At 45.7% G+C, this 21,392-nt stretch overlaps 1 protein-coding gene across 2 annotated transcripts in view; it reads left to right on the top strand.

Moving 5' to 3' along the window:
- CCM2 (CCM2 scaffold protein) overlaps nt 1-21,392 on the top strand; it is a 163,399-nt gene that overhangs the window by 104,538 nt on the left and 37,469 nt on the right. For both annotated transcript variants that reach the window (XM_033931908.1, XM_033931907.1), the window contains one exon: nt 12,670-12,805. In XM_033931908.1, coding sequence (XP_033787799.1) covers nt 12,670-12,805 — 136 coding nt within the window. The remainder of the gene's footprint in view (nt 1-12,669; nt 12,806-21,392) is intronic.

Genomic DNA, 21,392 nt, shown 5'->3' with positions numbered 1-21,392 from the left:
GATCCACCATCTCTCCTTTTCTCAACTACCCTTTCATTCAGCATCTCTCCCTCCTTCCCCACCAGCTCTCCCTTTCTCTTTCTAACTACCCTCCTATCCGGTATCTCTATTCCCCCACACCATCCTCTCTCTTTCTGTTCCTTCCCTCCCTAAATACCATTGTCCACATCTCTCTCCCTCTCCTGTTTTTAGATCCATTATTTCTTCTATCCCTCTCCCATCTCCCCTCTCCATGATTTCCACCATTCATCTTCCTCCTTCATCAAGTTCACCTCTCCCGTCCATCTCCCCTCTCCCCCCATCTACCTTTATTTTGATGTTACAACATATTGGCGGTGGTGGTAGTTATTTAGTGATCCACTCCTGCCACCACACACTCCTTGTGTCTTCTCTCCACTGCGGCCCGCCCTCAGTGAAAACTTCCTGTTTCCGCTTAGGTGGTCGAATGGAGAGAAGATGCCTGGAGTAGTGGCAGGGTAGTGAATTGCATTCACTAACGCCACTTTTGCCTGGCCAGGGAGGAGAGGAGAAATACTCCGGCCAGGAAGGAGAGAGCCTTGCTGCCACCAATCTGCACGCAGAGACCTGTTTGGGCTTTCCCTCTGCCACCAGAGTCCTTGCTTCTGATGTAACTTCCGGTTTTGCAAAACCGGAAGTTACATCAGAAGCAAGGACTCCGGTGGCAGAAAGAAAGCCCAAATAGGTCTCTAGCAAGGGCCAACGAATTGGTAAGTTTGATTTTTTTCAAAAACAAATCAATTTGAATCAATTCACCCAAAGTGAATAGGTGAATTGATTTGAATCGCGAATCGAACAGCACTATCTTTCACTGTGCCAATGCAGAACTTAATAAGCTGTTTTCAACTGAGTCATCTTATAACCTCTAATGCAGTGATCTCTTTTCCATGCTACAAGAAGAGTACAAAGCTTCTAACATGCAAGTGTTCTGCTCCAAGTCAGTGCAAAGTTTCAATTCATCTCAAAATTGATGCAGCATTCTAGAAAACTTTTATTTAAGACCTTTTTGCCACAATACTAGTAAAAATCATCATATGCAGTTTCCAAAATAATAAACAAACTTTTAAATCAGACCAAGAGACATATAGTAAAAATATAGCATCTATAACTTCCTTATTCTTCATGCCAGACTAGACCAGACAAGTGGGATATCTCCCTCCTGCCAGCAGATGGAGCCATAGTATACTTTGTTCCCCTTCTAGGGGGCGGGGGCTGGTGCTACCTTCAGAAGTTCAGAATTCTGGCACCAGCAGATGGTGCAGATATGTGGGTTGATGCAGTATTTAAATGTCTGTATTTCCAGGGCTACTCAATTCCGGTCCTTGAGGTTTATAGACAGGTCAGGTTTTCAATATATCTGCAATTAATATGCATGAGAGATATTTGCATGCACTGCCTTCTTGATATGCAAATCTCTCTTGTGCATATTCATTATGGATATCCTGAAACCCTGGCCTGCCTGAGGACAGGAATTGAGTAGCTCTGCTCTAGGCTATGCATATTCAGGTTTTCCAGTCTCTTCTCATATTTTTGGTGCAAGCCCCATACTGTTTTTTTTGTTGCCTTCCTAGAAACATAGAAACATAGAAAGATGACGGCAGATAAGGGCCATATAGCCCATCAAGTCTGCCCACACTATTTACCCACCCTCTTAAGTCTTCTGACCCCTTAAGTATAATTGTAATTATACTGTCACTCTACTGACCCGCTCATTCAAGTCCTAGTGACCCTATCCCTTGGCATGACCTCGTAGGGATCCCACATGGGTATCCCATTTGTTATCCCAGGACAAGCAGGCAGCATATTCTTGACTGATGGGTGACGGCACCGACGGAGCCCCGGTACGGACACTTTTAGAGTGATTGCACTCTAAGAACTTGGAAAGTTCTAGAGGCCGCACCGCGCGTGCGCGAGTGCCTTCCCGCCCGACACAGGCGCGCGGTCCCCAGTTTCTTAGTTTCCGCGGAGCTAAGAAGACGTGTGTTCAACGGCTGTTGAATATTTTTTCTATTTTTGCCTTCCACGCTCGCGTAAACCCTTTGGGAAATATCTTTTCCCTCATTTTTTCTTTATTTCTTTAAAAAAAAAAAAAAAAATTCTATTAGTAATTTTTTTCCTTTTCTTTCGGTTTCGCCCCGGCGGGGCCTATTGCCACTATCGAAGCCTCGGGCTTCGATTTGGCTGAAGCCGTTTTTCCATTCATGCCCCCTCAACCCGGGTTTAAAAAGTGCCAGCGGTGCGCTCGGCCAATTTCACTGACAGACCCACATAACTGGTGTCTGCAGTGTCTTGGTCCGGATCATCGAGCGTCAACTTGTACCCGCTGCGCATCGTTAAAGAAAAGGACTCTGAAAAACCGCCAGATCCAACAGCGGTTGCTTTTTGGTGCCGAGATGTCCGACTCTGCTACACCGGCACCGACATCGGTTCCATCTCAGTCGGCACCTTCCTCGTCGATACCGCGCCGGCGTCGCACCCTCCAGGTAAGCCGGCTAAGAAGCCTTCCCCGTTGGAGCGTCCTCCGGTCTCCACTGCAGTGAGCCCAATCCTGCCGACCGTGAAACGCCAGCGGAAGTGCTCCGCTCCGATTGAAGTTAGCCCTTCGACATCGGGTTCTTCTTCGGAGTGTAGAGCGGCACCTAAGGTACCGCAGAAGAAAAAAGCGGTACCGGTGCCTTCCTTAGATGAGCGCATTGCCGCCGTCTTGCAGGTTCAGCTCAGGGAACAACTCCAGCAGCTGCTTCCTGCTATTTTAACCCCGATCCTTCCAGAACCGGTCCGGTCTGAGCCACCGGTACCGATAGTGGAACAACCTTCTATTCTTGTATCCACTCCCTCGGTGCCGGTGCACTCGGCCTCATCGACATCGATGCCACTTCTTGCACCGGAACCGAGGCATCAGTCAGTACAGACTTCGGCACCGGTGCAACAAGTGACATCTCCCGTTACCGTGTCGATGAGATCGGGTAAGTCGGTACGCAAATCCCGACATTTGGAACCCTCGACTTCAGAGTCCCGGGATCGTACATCTCATGTAAGAGACCCTGATCTGTGGGGAGACTCTGAAGAACCATTCCTCTCTGAAGGTGAATGTTCTTCTGAAGAAGAGGATTCTGCGTTGCCTGATCCTTCTTCAGGACAGGAATCCACATCTTTTACTTCTTTTTTGAAAAATATGTGTGATTCCATGTCTATTCCTTTGGAGGCTGAGTCTAAAAAATCTAAAGCTTTTTTAGATGCACTTGATTTTGACCAGCCTCCTAAGGAATTCCTGAAACTGCCTCTGCATGATATATTACGGGAGACATTCTACAAGAATTTGGAGACTCCTTTAACAATTCCTGGAGCTCCCCGTAAGCTTGATTCCTTGTACAAGGTGATTCCTATTCCTGGATTCGATAAACCCCAGCTTCCTCACGAATCCTTGTTAGTGGAATCTACCCTAAAAAAATCTTCAGGAGCTAGTGTATATGCTTCTGTACCTCCTGGCAGAGAGGGTAAGGCCATGGACAAATTTGGTAAGAGGCTTTATCAAAATGCAATGTTGGCCAATAGATCTGGCAACTACGCATTCCATTTTTCTTTTTATCTGAAACACCTCCTTACCACCATGGCCTCTTTTGAAAAGTACCTTCCCCAACGAAAACAACAGGCTTTTCATCAATGCTCTTCTTCGTTATTTCAACTGCGAAAATTTATGGTTAGGTCCATCTATGATACCTTTGAACTAACCTCAAGAGCTACAGCTATGTCTGTAGCTATGCGTAGGCTTGCCTGGCTTCGGGTATCCGAACTTGATGTTAACCATCAAGATCGGTTAGCCAATGCACCATGCCTGGGGGATGAGCTTTTTGGGGAATCCATGGACTCGATCACTCAAAAGCTCTCGGCTCATGAGACACATTGGGATACTCTGCTCAAAAATAAAAAGAAGCCCCCTACTACACGGCCTTTCAGACAGCAGTCGGCTTATCAGCGCCGCTATGCAGCTAGACCATTGCAGACACCTTCCCAACCACCTAGACGTCAACGCCAACAACAACGTCAACCTCCTAGGCCTCAACAGCAACAACAGCCTGTGAAGCCACCTCCACAACCAAAGTCACAACCCTTTTGACTTAGTTCTCCAAAACATAGCCAACGTTCAAATCTCCACCCACCTTCCTCAACCCATAGGTGGTCGTTTATCTCTTTTCCTCAGCCGATGGGAAATCATCACCTCGGACCAATGGGTCCTCAACATCATCCATCACGGCTACTCTCTCAACTTTCAAACTCTGCCGGCTCTAAGTCCACCAAAAGAGTCTGCTTTGAACTCTCCTCAAGCTGTTCTTCTAGTTCAAGAAGTTCAATCTCTCCTTCGTTTAAATGCCATAGAGGAAGTTCCTCCAGATCAACAGGGGCAGGGGTTCTACTCCCGTTATTTTCTAGTCCCCAAAAAAACAGGAGATCTAAGACCCATTCTAGATCTTCGAGATCTCAACAAATGTTTGGTCAAAGAAAAATTCAAAATGCTTTCTTTAGCCACTCTTTACCCTCTTCTCAATCAAAACGACTGGCTATGCTCCCTCGATCTCAAAGAAGCTTACACTCACATTCCGGTCAATCTGACCTCCAGGCAATATCTTCGTTTCATGATCAATCATCGTCATTACCAATACAAGGTACTACCCTTCGGTCTTGCCTCCTCTCCAAGGGTGTTAACCAAATGTCTCATTGTGGTTGCAGCTTTTCTTCGCTCTCACCACCTCCAGGTCTTTCCTTACCTAGACGACTGGTTGATCAAAGCCGTCTCATCTCAGTCAGTTCTTCTGGCCACGAATCAAACCATCCTTTTTCTTCAAATCCTGGGATTCGAGATCAATCTTCCAAAATCTCACCTCATCCCCACTCAAAGACTCCAGTTCATTGGAGCAATACTGGACACGATCCTCATGAGATCATTCCTTCCATCCAATCGTCTTCAGACTCTCCAATTTCTCTGTCAGCAGATACTGTCTCAAAGTTCCATATCTGCCAAACAAATGATGATTCTTTTGGGTCACATGGCCTCCACGGTTCACGTCACTCCCCTTGCGCGTCTTCACCTGCGCACTCCCCAATGGACCTTAGCCAACCAGTGGTCCCAGGCGACAGATCCTTGCTCACGACACATATCTGTGACATCATCACTTCGTCGATCGCTGCAATGGTGGTTGATATCCTCAAATCTATCCAGAGGTCTTCTATTTCATCTGCCTCAGCATCAGCTTGTCATCACCACCGATGCATCCCCTTATGCCTGGGGGGCACATTTGGACGAGTTTCAAACTCAAGGGTTTTGGACACCTCAGGAAATGAAGCATCACATCAATTTCCTGGAACTCAGGGCAATGTTTTATGCCCTCAAAGCATTTCAGCATCTTCTCTTTCCTCAGGTCCTTCTACTGTGCACAGACAATCAAGTTGCAATGTATTACATCAACAAACAAGGTGGGACAGGCTCTCGCCTATTATGCCAGGAAGCCCAGAGAATCTGGACTTGGGCCACAGATCACCACTTGTTCCTGAAAGCGATCTACATCCAGGGGGAGCAGAACTCCTTAGCGGACAAACTCAGCAGAGTTTTACAACCACACGAATGGACTCTCGATCCATCAACCTTGCAGTCCATCTTCGACCAGTGGGGCACTCCTCAAGTGGACCTCTTTGCAGCTCCTCACAATCACCAACTGCCCAGCTTCTGCTCCAGACTCTACACTCCTCACCGTCTGGCAGCGGATGCGTTCCTCCTGGATTGGTCCAATCTGTTCCTGTATGCTTTCCCTCCACTTCCACTCATGTTACGCACCTTGTTCAAGCTCAAGAGGGACAGAGCCACCATGATTCTAATTGCTCCAAGATGGCCCAGACAGCATTGGTTCTCCCTTCTACTTCAACTCAGTTCCAGGGATCCTTTTCTGCTTCCAATATTTCCTTCTCTGCTTACGCAACATCAGGAGACCCTGCTGCATCCCAACCTCCAGTCTCTACACCTGACAGCTTGGTATCTCTCGGGCTGACTTCACATGATTCTCTACTGTCTCAGCCCGTTCGTTCTGTCCTGAATGCTTCCAGGAAACCGACCACTCTTCAGTGTTACCATCAGAAGTGGACAAGATTTTCTTCTTGGTGTCTTCTTCATCATCATAATCCCAAGTCTCTTTCAGTGGAGACCTTGTTGGATTACTTACTTTTTCTGTCTGACTCTGGCCTCAAATCTACCTCCGTCAGAGTTCATCTCAGTGCTATTGCGGCTTTTCATGAGCCAGTCCATGGAAAACTCCTTTCAGCTCATCCCCTGGTCACCAGATTCATGCGAGGTCTTTTTAATTTAAAACCTCCTATTAAAGCACCTCCTGTGATCTGGGATCTTAATGTGGTTCTATCCGCTTTAATGAAGCCTCCATTTGAACCTTTGGCAAATGCCTCTTTCAAATTCCTTACTTGGAAGGTTCTTTTCCTTATTGCTCTCACCTCTGCCAGGAGGGTCAGTGAGCTCCATGCACTAGTTTCTGACCCACCTTTCACAGTCTTTCATCATGATAAGGTGGTTCTGCGTACACATCCAAAGTTTCTCCCTAAGGTTGTCTCTGAATTCCATCTCAATCAATCCATTGTTCTGCCTGTCTTCTTTCCGAGACCTCACTCTCATTCTGGTGAACAGGCTCTACATACTTTGGACTGTAAGCGAGCTCTGGCTTACTATTTAGACCGTACTAAGCCCCACAGATCATCTCCCCAACTTTTTCTGTCCTTTGATCCGAATAAATTAGGACATCCTGTTTCTAAACGTACGTTGTCGAATTGGCTTGCAGCGTGCATTTCATTCTGTTATGCTCAGACCGGACTGACACTGGAAGGTTCTGTCACGGCCCATAGAGTCCGAGCTATGGCAGCATCTGTAGCTTTCCTCCGTTCCACTCCTATTGAGGAAATCTGCAAGGCTGCCACTTGGTCCTCAGTTCATACTTTTACATCTCACTATTGTCTGGATGCATTCTCCAGACGGGATGGACACTTCGGCCAATCTGTTTTACAAAATTTGTTTTTTTAATGGCCAACCTTCCCACCATCCCTCTTTTTGTTAGCTTGGAGGTCACCCATCAGTCAAGAATATGCTGCCTGCTTGTCCTGGGATAAAGCACAGTTACTTACCGTAACAGGTGTTATCCAGGGACAGCAGGCAGATATTCTTGCGTCCCACCCACCTCCCCGGGTTGGCTTCTTAGCTGGCTTATCATAACTGGGGACCGCGCGCCTGTGTCGGGCGGGAAGGCACTCGCGCACGCGCGGTGCTGCCTCTAGAACTTTCCAAGTTCTTAGAGTGCAATCACTCTAAAAGTATCCGTACCGGGGCTCCGTCGGTGCCGTCACCCATCAGTCAAGAATATCTGCCTGCTGTCCCTGGATAACACCTGTTACGGTAAGTAACTGTGCTTTCTTGAAGTCTGGGATGCTGCGTGCCTCGACCACCTGCACTGGAAGCTTGTTCCAATGCTCGATCACTCTCTCCGTGAAGAAGTACTTCCTTGCGTCTCCACGAAACTTCCCTCCCCTGAGTTTGAGCGGATGTCCTCTTGTGGTCGAGGGTCCCCTGAGAAGAAAGATATCCTCTTCCACCTCGACCCGTCCCGTGATGTACTTAAATGTCTTAATCATGTCTCCCCTCTCCCTACGCTCTTCAAGAGTGTAGAGCTGCAATTTGCTCAGTCTTTCCTCGTACGGGAGACCCTTTAGCCCCGAGACCATCCTGGTGGCCATCCGCTGAACCGACTCAATTCTGAGCACATCCTTACGGTAATGTGGCCTCCAGAATTGCACACAGTACTCCAGATGAGGTCTCACCATGGCTCTGTACAATGGCATCATGACTTCAGGTTTCCTGTTGACGAAGCTTCTCTTGATACAACCTATCATCTGCCATGCTTTAGATGAAGCCTTCTCCACTTGAGTGGCTGCTTTCATGTCAGCACTGATGATTACTCCTAAGTCTCGTTCTGCCGTAGTCCTGGTTAAAGTTTCTCCATTCAGGGTGTAAGTTCTGCAAGGATTTCCGTTACCGAGATGCATGATCTTACGTTTCTTGGCGTTAAAGCCCAGCTGCCACATCGAGGACCAACTTTCTAAAGTACGCAGGTCTTGCTCCATAGCATCCTGTAGATTATAGCCGTTTACTATATTGCATAGTTTGGCGTCATCAGCGAATAAGGTTACCTTGCCTTGAAGCCCTTGAGTCAGATCCCCAATGAATATGTTGAAGAGGAGTGGGCCCAGGACTGAACCCTGTGGCACTCCGCTAGTCACCTCCGACATTTTAGAGAGGGTACCGTTAACCACCACCCTCTGAAGTCTGCCACTAAGCCAATCTTTAACCCATGCAGTTAGAGTCTCTCCTAATCCCATCGATTTCATCTTGTTCAGCAGTCTGCGGTGTGGGACGCTGTCAAACGCTTTGCTGAAGTCCAGGTACACGACGTCCAAGGACTCTCCTGAGTCCAGTCTTCTTGTTACCCAGTCAAAGAAGCTGATAAGATTGGACTGGCATGACCTACCCTTGGTGAATCCATGTTGACTGGGATCCCGGAGATTTCCCTCGTTCAGGATCGTATCTAATTTATACTTAATTAGTGTTTCCATGAGTTTACACACTATTGAGGTGAGGCTTACCGGTCTGTAGTTCGCAGCCTCAGCCTTACAACCCTTTTTGTGTAGAGGAACGACGTTGGCTGTTTTCCAGTCCAACGGAACTATCCCCGTACTTAGTGAGAGATTGAAGAGCACTGCCAACGGTTCCGCCAGAACATCTCTCAATTCCCTGAGCACTCTTGGGTGTAAATTGTCCGGTCCCATGGCCTTGTTTACCTTTAGCCTTGCCAGTTCGTTGTAGACGTCCCCAGGTGTGAACTCAAAATTCTGAAACGGGTCATCCACGTCTTGTTTTACCTTCAACTGTGGTCCGTGTCCCGGTGCTTCGCAGGTGAAGACTGAGCAGAAATATTCATTTAGTAGTTCTGCTTTTTCTGAATCCGCCACCGCGTAGTTTCCGTCCGGTTGTCTAAGGCGTACTATACCGTCTGTGTTCCTTTTCCTATCACTGATATACCTAAAGAAGGATTTGTCCCCTTTTTTAATGTTTTTTGCCAGAGTTTCTTCCACTCGAAGTTTGGCCTCCCTAACTGCTGTTTTGACCGCTGCAGATCTGGTCTTATATTCTACTTTAGTTTCTCTTCTCTGCGTACGTTTGTAGGAAAGAAATGCTTTTTTCTTCTCCTTAATGAGGTGCGAGATCTCTTCAGTGAACCATTGGGGGTTGTTGTTTCTTTGCCGTTTATCTACTGATTTTATGTAGCGATTAGTTGCTTCGTGTATGGATGATTTCAGGTATGACCACATAGTTTCCACATTGCCGGTCTCTGCTTGGTCCTGCAGCGTCTGATGAACGAAATCTCCCATGCGTGCGAAGTCGGTGCCCCGGAATTTGAGCACCTTTGTTTTTGTAATTGATTTAGAGGATCCTTTCCCAATGTTGAACCATACCATGTTATGGTCGCTGGAGGCTAGCGTATCTCCCACCGAGACCTCTGAGACGCTTTCCCCGTTGGTGAGTACCAGGTCTAGGATCGCCTGGGCCCTAGTGGGCTCCGTTACCATCTGTCTGAGATGTACTCCTTTTATGGAGGTCAAAAGCCTCCTGCTGCTGCTGGTTGTTGCTGAAAATGTGGTCCAGTCTGCATCAGGCATGTTGAAGTCCCCTAGCAGTACAGTGTCGCCCCGTAGAGTGATATTCTCTATGTCTTCAATTAAATCTGCGTCCGTGTTTTCCGGTGATATGTTGTATCTGGACAGTGAAGGAGAAAGAGAGGAGTCAAAGATGACCCCAAGATTACAAGCAAACAAAACAGTATTGGCCAAACAAAAATAATGAGGGGGCTCTGTGCATTGATGATAGCAGCTAAATAGCCAGAGGTACATGTGATTTTTTTCTCTTGAGGAACAACTTCAATATTTTTTTCCTGATTCCTGTGACTCGGTACCGGACACATGATTCCGGTATCACTGATGCTTCATAGATGCATCCAGTTGTGCATCGCAGTATTTTTCCTCCTGGCACCGTTTTTCAGTTAGTCAAAGCAGTTTTTCCTCTCCAGGTCCTGATGCAAGATTCCCACAAAGCTTTCGCATTTTTCATTGGGCTGATGCTTTTTCAAGGACATTCTACTGAGAAGATTTATTTTACAATATCTTCTGTAGAGACTTTCTACTATCGTTTTATGAAAATGGACTCTATGCAACTTTGCAGCTTTTGCTCCAATTTTACAGGTTTTTGTCTGCAACTCAGACTTCACCTAACTGGTCTTCTTCAAGAACTTCTTCACTTGGAAACCTTCCTTTTCTCCTTCTAATCAATTTGACCTTATTTCCTTCAATAACAAGGTCTATACTTCAATGTCGACGAAGGAGGGAGAAATACTATGGAAGTTTTTGACCAACGCCTCTGTTGTTATTCCTATGGGCGTATATGGTCATTACTTGTCTCAATCTTGTCTCAACAGGAAGTTGCACGTTAGCTGACGCTGGCACCTTTTGCTGCGGCGGGGTCCTGAATCTTTCGCGGACCGGCACGATTTTTTTGCGGACCGGCACCGGTCCGCGGACCGGCGGTTGAAGAACTGTGATATATACCACCCTTGCAGTACTACATAATGATACATATTTTGGCAATTTCTACTGTATATGTGGGCTGCAGTAAACAGCTGCCAATTTTAGTGAAAGCACATTCCACCAGAGGTGTGGCTTCCTCATGGGAGGGGCTCGGGCAGTTTTGTCCAAGGAGATTTGCACTAGAAGAAAGATTAAGTTCTTACCGCAATAATCTTCTTTCTTGTAGAGGGGTCTAGTAGTCCTGAAGCCCCAACCTGTAGGTGGGCTTCACCTGCCTTCTGTCTTGTTAAGAGTGTATGTCTGGATTTGAGAATATCTCTGTCTTTCAGCTAAGGGAAAATAAAAAAATAGGTACAGCTGTGTTTCTGCTTGATAGCAGGTCATGTGATTAGCTGTGAGCTCCATAAATGTTAGTTCTGATTACAAGCAGGTTTTACTAATGTTATTTTAGTTGTTGCAGAGTAGAACAGTTGTTGGGGAGATTCTCCATTCTCCTCCTCCCTGTTATGCGTCCTATTATATTAGCTCTTGACTGTTTTGATACAAACTCAAGGGGCAGGAGCAAGCACACTTGGAAGGAGGCGAAGTTGAAAGATATGTGACATCTTTCTACAAACAACTTTCAGGTTCAGATGGATAACCCTAGCGTTTAGGACTACTAGACATATCTACAAGAAAGAAGATTATCGAGGTAAGAATCTAATCTTTCTGTATTATGAACGTGTATATTTCTGCTATAAGTAGCATGGAATGTTGCTACTATTTGGGTTTTTGCCAGATATTTGTGACCTGGATTGGCCACCGTGAAGATGGGATACTGGGATAGATGGATCATTGATCTTATCGAATAAGGTTATTCTTATGTTCTTAAATATTTTTTTTCCCCTCTATTACTTTTATTCTTTCTACCCATGGCAACCTTCTGTTGCCAGGCCATTGTAAAGATAAATACCATTGAGGAGACCAGCAAGGTGATGACTAGGGTGAAGGTAGAAGGGGTGCGAGAAGGTCCAGAAGGGTAGCAGGTTTGGAGGGAGGTGGAAGGGTAGCAAAGGAGAAAAGCTCAATAGAAAATGCAGTTCATGGTAGTAAATATTAGCCATTACTAGAAGGGTTTTAGTTAATCCAACACAGATACAGTAGAATCCTGATTTTCTGGGACTCGAGCAACTGGCACTCTTACCCAACCAGCAAAAAAAAAAAAAAAATTGCCAAAAAAAAAAATCATCCTTCAGCCTCCAAAGTGGCAGCAGTCCTGACCAAACACCCTCCTCCCCCATTCCTCCTTACAGCCCCCAAAGTCGCGTCAACGGTCCTGACCTGCCAACCCCCTTCCCTCCCTCACTTTCCTGAAGAAGAAGCAGCATCAGCAGCTGGTTAGCAGAGGCGGCGCTGTAGGCAGGCTGTTTGCAGCCAGCCCCAGCAGGGCTTTTCCTCTGCCACATCATTTCCAAAACTTCTGTTTACAGTGCTGCCTCTGCTGACCAGCTGCTGTTACTGCTTTGGGATAAGGGAGAGAGGGAGGGTTGGCGGGTGAGGAATGCTTTGGGTAAGTGAGGGAAGTTCCAGGAGGCCAGACCCATGCAAAGGGAGGGAGGACAGACCTGAGGGAGGAGGTGCACCAGAAATGTTTATGGGGGAAGGGTCCAGCAGAGTGAAGGGGAGGGGATATGAATGGCTGCTGTATGGGAGGGTGGGGAGAGAAAGTGATTCAGACTAGAAAGGAGGGTGGGAAGGGAGGAAAAGATGCTGGACCTACAAGTGGAGGTGGGGTATGACAGAGAGAGGAAGAGAATGAGGTGGGAAAGGAGACAAAACTATAGTAGAGTAACTCTCAAGCAACCAGATACTACAGTTATCCAGCATCTACTAATCTCCATGGATGCTGGATAACAGAGTTTACTGTATCACCTTTTGGGGGAGTGTTTTTGTTTTTTATTTGTCAATCTTTTTCTGTCCTTTACACAGGCATCAGCAGAAGAACTCTGCTTACTCCTCAGCCAGATCTTCCAGATTGTTTACACCGAATCCACTATTGATTTCTTAGACAGAGCAATATTTGATGCAGCTGCAACACCAACACAGCACTTGTCATTACACAGTGGTATGTGCCAACTACAAAATATATTTGGTTATTTGGTTTTATATCTCGTCCTCCCCAAAGAACTTAGAACAGGTTACAGTTTTACATTCAAAATGATACAGTGCACCATTACATAAGGATTACTTTTTGAACGTGTTTAGAGTTGAAAGAGTTGTTTGTTAGATATTTCATTAATTCAGCCTAAAAGTAACCTCCAGACTTCAGTCCATCTTAGAAATCCAGCAATAATGTGGGTACTCACATTTCACTCAGGGACCCTCTCATCAGCCACACAAAAAAGAATTAAATAGCTTAAATGTATCTTGTTAAAGTGTTTCAGATAGCTAGTAGCATTTACAGAGTTTAGTTTCTACTGCTCAGATGATTTTATACCCATAGAGATCAGTGATTTTTATTTTTATTATTTTTTTAATCTATTTATTCATTCTATGTAAAAATGAAACTGAAAAACAATCCCTAGTTCACGGATGAACTACTAGCACAAAGAACAAGAGTGTGAAACCGAGGCATGGAAGAAAAGCCATAAAGAGGAACGTTATGTCAGTTGGAGAAGAGAGGTTAAGCTATGCAAACTGGCAGTAGCCGAAGATAAAAGTGATCATTATGATACCTTGATTAATCAATCAAAGAACTTCACCCAAATGCCTATTCAAGATCTTCACTTCACTAATATCTACTAAAGATATTATCACAGATCTCTATACACAGCATCCAGATGAAGATAAGCAAGCCAACCACTTCCAGAGCAAAATCAAAACCATAAGAGATTAGCTCAGTGCAAGCTGATGTGAAAGAAGGAAACCCCACAGATAGATATTGGAAAAAATTCTCTTTGGTTGACACAGCAAAGGTCAGGCAAGTAGTAGTAATACCTTAGCTAGCTAAACTGGTAGAATTCTGCGTTAACACAGAGCTATCCAAGTTCCTAAACCTGGTAGATGGCTTCCATAACTCTCAACATGGCTTCAGGCTGATGCACAGCTCTGAATCCCTCCTCATATAATTAACAGTCCTACCTAAGCAAAGGCAAGCAAACAGTACTATTGCAATTCGATATCTCAACAGCGTTTGATGCAGTAGACTACTCACTATTAATTTTAAAATCCAGCATGCGCTCTTTTTCTTTATCCCCTTCTTCCATCCAATATGTGCTCTCTCTACTTCCTTCCAGAGTCTCACCTTTCTCGCCTCCCCACTTCCTTCCTTCTAACGTCTGCTCCCTCTCTCCCCTCCCCACTTCCATCCAGCGTCTGCTCCTCCCTATCTCTCCACTTCCCATCTGCTCCCCTGTCTCCTCCCCACTTTACTTCAGTGTCTGCTCCCCTTCTCACTTTCCCCTTCCAACCAGCATCTGTTCCCCTCTCTATCCCCTCCCCACTTCTATCCAGCTTCTGCATGGGTTAGTGCTAAAATGTGCATTGGTTAGTGCTAAAATGGTTAGGAGTGCATGAGTTAGTGCTAAAATGTTTCACATAATTTTTGAGCAAGAGGGCTCAGGAAATCCCAAACCTGGTAAGCCTTCTGTGGGGCTCCATAAGGCTCCCCTCTTTCACCGTCAATATTCATTGTATACATAAACACCTTGGGAAGGAGGTTCTCCTTCCCACAAGTTCACACTTTTTCATATGCAGATAACCTCTTTATCCTCTGTGTAGCCAAAGACCCATTGCAACACATATCAAAGCTGACTGAAAATCTAAGTACATGGTCACAACTGAACTCCCTCAAACTAAATAAGCAGAAGACAAAGGTCCTCTGGTTTGGTGACCATAATTCTCTCACTCAGAGCTAACTATCCTCAGGCAAGAAGCTCACAATAAATAGGACATTGAAAGTACTACCGTGTTTCCCCGAAAATAAGACAGTGTCTTTTATTCATTTGGGATTCAAAAAAGGTTCTAGGTCTTATTTTCAGGGTATGCACATGATCATCCCTCCCTTCCTCACCCCAGTTGTTCCTCTTTCCTTTCCCCCACATGTGCAGCATCTTTCCTCCTCTCCCTCCCTCCCTCCCATCCTCCTGTGCAGCAGAAGTTTGCCCAGCTTCTATCCTTCCCTCCCTCGTGCAGCATAACCCTTGCCCAGCTTCTGTCTTTCCCTCCCTGCCATCCCTCGTGCAGCATAACCCTTGCCCAGCTTCTGTCCTTCCCTCCCTGCCATCCCTCGTGCAGCATAACCCTTGCCCAGCTTCTGTCCTTCCCTCCCTGCCATCCCTCGTGCAGCATAACCCTTGCCCAGCTTCTGTCCTTCCCTCCCTGCCATCCCTCGTGCAGCATAACACTTGCCCAGCTTCTATCCATCCTTCCCTCCCTCCCATCCGTTGTGCAGAGGAACCCTTGAGCACCCCGCCCCCACAGCGCAGCCGAACCCCTGCTGACCATCCTTCCCTCCCACCGACTGTGAGCGAGCCCTACCTTCAACAGCAGCAGCGTTGGGCTGGCACCATTCTAAACAGGCTGCTTCGACTTGTCTGTCGGGGATTTCACTCTGCCGCATTACTGATGACATCATCAGTAATGCGTCAGAGTTAAATCCCCAATGGACAAGGCCAAAGCAGCCTGTTTAGAGTGCTGCCTGCCCGACGCTGCTTCAGATGAAGGTAGGGCTCACTCGCGGTCGGCAGGGAGGTGAGGATGGAGGGTTAGCAGGGATTTGACTGCGCGGTGGGGGGGGGAGGCGGGTTGAAGAGTTGCCGGCGAATCCTGGGACTAGGGCTTATTTTGGGGGTAGGGCTTATTTTCGGGGAAACACGGTAGGAGTAATTCTGGATAGAGAATGACACGAGGAAAAAAATTTGTCCCTGTCTCCGCCCTGTCTCCGTGAGCTCTGTCCCCGTCTCCGCCCTGTCCCTGTGAGCTCAGTCCCCATTTCCGCAAACCATCTGATCCCATCTTTGCACAAGCCTCGAATAGTTTTACACTGAGCTTATTATAATATAAAAAGAAACATTCTGTACAATTGTCATTTTATAAATCAGAGCTGGCTGCTGAATTAGAGCAGTATTTCTCAACATTTTCAAGCCAAGTACCCCCTAAGTGTAACAAATACCAATCAAGTATCCCTGCCCAAGCAATTGAAAGCCCACATCGGAGAGAAGGTCCAAGCTAGCCAAGCAGTGACTGGCTGACCTGGACCTTCTCTCCAACATCAGAATTGACATCGGGGGAAGGCTTGTGGGCCAACAGCGTGCAATCGCTGCATGTGCCTGGCCCTTACTTGCCTGGAGTTGCAGCGGTGGCGGCGGATGATTGAAGGGAGCTGTTGGGGGGGGGACGCGGTGGCAGGGGGTTGAGTGTGGCAGACCAGGGGGGGAAGAATCGGCAGCGGCTTCAGCGGGCAGGGAGATATTCCGGGCGGCAGTCAGCCCACGTATCCCCAACAGGCAGCGAGCTACTTTTAAAACGACCAAGTCAAAATTATTTACCGACAATAAAATTTTAAAAAACACAAAGCACACTGTACGCAGAGAAAATGTAATTATCATTTGTATTCAGGGGTTTTTTCAGAGGTCAAGGCAGATGACTTTATGTAATGTCACCTCAGTAACAGCTAAACAAAAAAGACAAATATACCCTCTCCCCTTTTACTAAACCGCGATAGCGGTTTTTAGCACAGGGAACTGCGCTGAATGTCCCTCGCAGCTCCCAACACTCATAGACTCCCTGCACTAAAAATCACTATCGCGGTTTAGTAAAAGGGGGCCATAGTGCAAAATATAGACAGCAGATATAAATTCTCAAAACTGACACATTTTGATCACTAAATTGAAAATAAAATCATTTTTCCTACCTTTTTGTCTGGTGATTTCATGAGTCTCTGGTTGCACTTCCTTCTGTAAATCCATTATTTCTTTCTGACCCCTCCCCTTTTCTTTCTTTCTTTCCCCCTGCCTGCCTGTCTTTCTTTCTCTCTCCCCCTGCCTGCTTGTCTTTCTTTTTCTCTCCACCTGCCCCCCCCAAACTATCGCACAGATTTCTCCACTTCCCCAATTCTTTCTCTCTCCCTGCCCCTTCCCCCAAGCCACCACACCAATTTCTCCCTGCTTCCCTGAGCCAGGCCTGGTGCGTACAAGCGCCGGGCCCACAAGTCTTCCCCCCAACGTCAATTCTGACGTCGAAGAGGAAGTTCCAGGCCAGCCAGGCAGCGATTTGCTAGCCCAGAACTTCCTTTCCGACGTCAGAATTGATATCGGAGGTGAAGACTTGTGTGTCCGGTGCTTGTACGTGCCTGGCCTGGCTCGAGGAGGCAGGAAGAACAAGATCGCCATAACAGTCACCATATCATTCTCTAATCCTTGATGCTGATCTCACCATAGGTGATCAGATCACCTCACTGGTCAAAAAAGTCTTCTTCAGACTGAGACAGCTGAGGACGATAAAATCTGCCCTGAGCCCAACCAGCTTTAGGACAGTGGCTCAAGCAGTTTTAATTCCATATACTTCAACTCTCTGTATTGCAAATTCCCAAACAAAGGCCTTAAGAGGTTGCAGCTACTCCAGAACATAGTGGCTAGACTATTCTTTGCAAGGGCTGGCAGAACTACACTGGCTGCCAATCAAGAACAAAATCCAATTCAAAATCACATGTATGGTCCACAAGGCTATATATGGGAAAAACTCAACTGGTCTGACTTCTGCCATCCAGGTCACTCATTCCTTATACAATTCAAAAAGGACATAAGAATAGCTTTACTGGGTCAGACCAATGGTCCATCAAGCCCAGAAGCCCATTCTCATGGTGGCCAATCCAGGTCCCTAGTACCTGGCCAAAACCCAAGGAGTAGCAACATTTCATGCTACCGATCCAGGGCAAGCATCCCCCATTTTTTCTCAATAACAGACTGTGGACTTTTCCTCCAAGAGATTGTCCAAACCTTTCTTGTATTGTGCACTTGATGTAAGTTTGAAAAAGAATAAAGAAATTAAAAAAAAAGAAAAAAAACAGCTATGCTATCTGCTCTTACCACAACCTCTGGCAATGCATTCCAGAGCTCCTATTGGTTTTAAAAGTATTTCCCTGTAACTTCATCGAGTGTCCCTTAGCCTTTGTAATTTTTTTGACAGAGTGAAAAATTAATCCATTTGTACCCGTTCTACTTGTACACTTGTACTTGTACTTGTTCTACTCCACTCGGGGTTTTATAGACTTCGATCATATCTCCCTTCAGCCATCTCTTTTCCATCCCCTTTATCATCTTGATTGCTCTTCTTTGAACCTTTTCTATCACCACTATATCTTTTTTGAGATAAGGAGACCAGAATTGAACGCAATACTCCAGATGTGGTCGCACCATGGAGCGATACAGGGGCATTATAACATTCTTAGTCTTGTTAACCATTCCTTTTTTAATAATTCCTAGCATCCTGTTTGCTTTTTTGGCCGCCGCCACACATTGGGCAGAAGGTTTCATCATATTGTTTATGATGACACCCAGATCCTAACCCCCAAGGTGGACCCTAACATCTGGTAACTTTGTATTTGCCCACATTAAATTTCATCTACCACTTGGACACCCAGGCTTCCAATTTCCTAAGGTCTGTCTGCAATTTTTCATAATCCGCATAAGTTTCAACAACTTTGAACAGTTTAGTGTCATTTGCAAACTTAATCACCTCGCTCAGGTCATTCCAATTTCCAGATCATTTATAAATAAGCTAAATTGGAAAATTACGTAGCAACATCTTATGATACCATAATATTTGGAATGTCAATGAGAAAAAAGAGCCAGATATCAGCGAATGACAATAAACTTTTATTGATAACTAGTCTTTAAGCCCGTTACATTAACGGGTGCTAGAATAGACGTGTCTTTCTCTCTCTCTCTCTCTCTCTCTCTCTCTCTCCTTGGCTGCTTTCTGTCTGTCTTTCTTTCTGTCTCTTTTTCTTCCGCTGTCCACCACCACCCCTTGCCAGCTCCCCCTGTCCAGCAGTAGCCCTTCTCCCTTCCTTTTATGTCCCCCGTGTCCAGTAGCACCTCTTCTGTGCTCCCCCTGTCCCTCTTCCCTGCTCCCCAGTCCATCAGCACCTCTTCTGTGCTCCCCTATCCTTCTTCCCTGCTCCCCAGTCCATCAGCACTTCTTTTGTGCTCCCCCTGTCACTCATCCCTTCCCCCCAGTCCATCAGCACCTCTTTCGTGCTCCCCTGTCTCTCTTTCCTGTTCCCCCGTCCATCAGCACCTCTTCCGTGCTCCCCCTGTCCCTCTTCCCTGCTCCCCGGCCCATCAGCACCTCTTTCGTGCTCCCCCTGTCTTTCTTGCCTGTTCCCCCGTCCATCAGCACCTCTTCCGTGCTCCCCCTGTCCCTCTTCCCTGCTCCCCGGCCCATCAGCACCTCTTTCGTGCTCTCCTGTCCCTCTTTCCTGTTCCCCCGTCCATCAGCACCTCTTCCGTGCTCCCCCTGTCCCTCTTTTCTGCTCCCCGGCCCATCAGCGCCCCTTACCTGCTCCTCCTGTCCAGCATGTTCGTTTGCAGCCTGATGAGGATAGCGGCCAGCTGTAGTGAACCTCGCAGGCCGCTATACATCTCAGTAGTAAGTTCCCTCTGACGCGATCGCGTACGTCAGAGGAAATGTGCTACTGAGGTGCTGAGCGGCCTGCAAAGTTTGTTACAAGCGGCCGCTATTCTCACCAGGCTCCTTTGAAGAGCGGTGTCGGCAGCGGTACTGGGTGGCGATGATGCGGCTCTGGCACCGCTGGGAGAGAGCTTGCTTGCAGCTTCCTCCAGCAGCAGCGGTTGGTGAGTGAGGGCGGGAGGAGGGGAGTGGCCAGCATGTTCCCTGCCGCCGGGTTCTAAAATGGAACACGGCCACGGATCACACACCACGGCGGCAGGGAACACGAAACCCTTAGGGTTTTATTATATAGGATGACAGGAGTCGCCATTCAACATATTACTAGGAATTGGAAAGATCATAGTAGACTAAGTTATAAGTTTTGGTGGAATTCACTTTGTCACATATATAAAATGGAAAGATCATTAGCTATACAACATGTTAATTATAAGAATTTTATTAAAATTTGAGAGCCATTAACAAATTATTGTAATGATAAAGATACAACTTCTAATGCTGGGAGGGGGGAGGGTCACATTTTATTGTTTATCTCAGAAAAGAATAATGGATAGGGGGGGTGGGATGAGGGTTAATTATAATTATACATATTATAAGATACAGTAATAAGAGTTGCAAGTGTTGTACTTTAATGTTGTTTATTTAATGCCTGTACACTTGATGAAAGTTTGAAAATGAATAAAGAACTAAAAATATAAATAGCACCGGTCCCAGTACAGATCCCTGTGCCCACTCCACTGTTTACTCTCCTCCATTGAGAAAAATGACCATTTAATCCTACCCTCTGTTTTCTATCGATGACCAATTCCTAATCCACAACTGAACTTTGTCATCTATCTCATGATTCTTTAATTTTCTCAAGAGCCCCACATGAGGAACTCTGTCAAAAGTTTTCTACAGCTTATTTTGAGAAACTGGAAAAACTGGGATAGGTTAAGCTATTTATTTTGGTGGGAAACCCTATGTTTTACTTACAAAATGAATAGCACAAAAACTCGGATATGGTGAATATCACAATGAATACAAGAAACACTTTCACCAAAAGGACAAAATGAAGGTATATAATGAACACAAGCAAAGACCAGTCTATTCGGAGGAAAAAGCCTCAGACAGGGGCCCACCCACCTCCACAATGGTGGAATAACGGTGTTCAGGCGATCACTTCACTGGCATAAAACCTCCTTCTATAGTGGTCATAGCAATGTGTTTAAAAATTATTTTCACTTATGTTTTTATATATATTTTCTCAAATTTGAATGGTAAGAGAAGATAATGACTTAACTTTCTCCTTAGAGATCGGGACACCAACGATGGCCAGCGTTTCACTGTCAAGCTGCCTCAGGGTGTAAACAAGTCCGATCACATTTTCACTAGATTTAAGAATAACAACATTCAAATCAGAATAACTTTAAAAAAAGCTGATCAATATTATAACTACTTTTGTTATAATAGAACAGACTGCCTACCTTTCGTATGGACGCTCGCTTACGTCTCAAATGATCCTAAGATGGCGGCACGATTAGCAAGTCAGATTAAATCATGTCGGTGTGATGACGTGTGCCTACGTCAACACCGGAAACGACTAGCCGGCATTATCCTGCCGGTGGATGTTTACAAAAAAATGACACAACTTAGTTATGTTCATTTAAGGACAAATGATATCAGGGATTCAGAAGAAAACTGTGTTGGTTCTTTCTTATCTTCAATTGTATTTTTCTATCTATAATTTTCTTTTATTTCTTTATTTTTCTCTCATTTTAATTTTATAATCTTTTTTGTGTTTCTTCATTTTAAAGATTTTTTTGATTTTGATTTTGATTTTTATTTATAATTTTTGATTTTATTTCTTATTTTACTACTTCTATGTATGGACATCTACAAAAAAATCATTAATGATCAAAAATTCTTATAGAGCAATATTCCAGTCTGATCTAATGTTAAGTCCAACTGGTTCCTCACTGTTAAGCGTATGTATCCAAAATTGCTCAGCTCGAAACAAATGTTGAAGTCTGGAAGTTGAA

Source organism: Geotrypetes seraphini, chromosome 2 (assembly GCF_902459505.1).
Source record: "Geotrypetes seraphini chromosome 2, aGeoSer1.1, whole genome shotgun sequence".
Classification (NCBI taxonomy): domain Eukaryota; kingdom Metazoa; phylum Chordata; class Amphibia; order Gymnophiona; family Dermophiidae; genus Geotrypetes; species Geotrypetes seraphini.
Note: the sequence above shows the minus strand (reverse complement) of the source record. Positions and strands in the feature narration are given on the sequence as shown.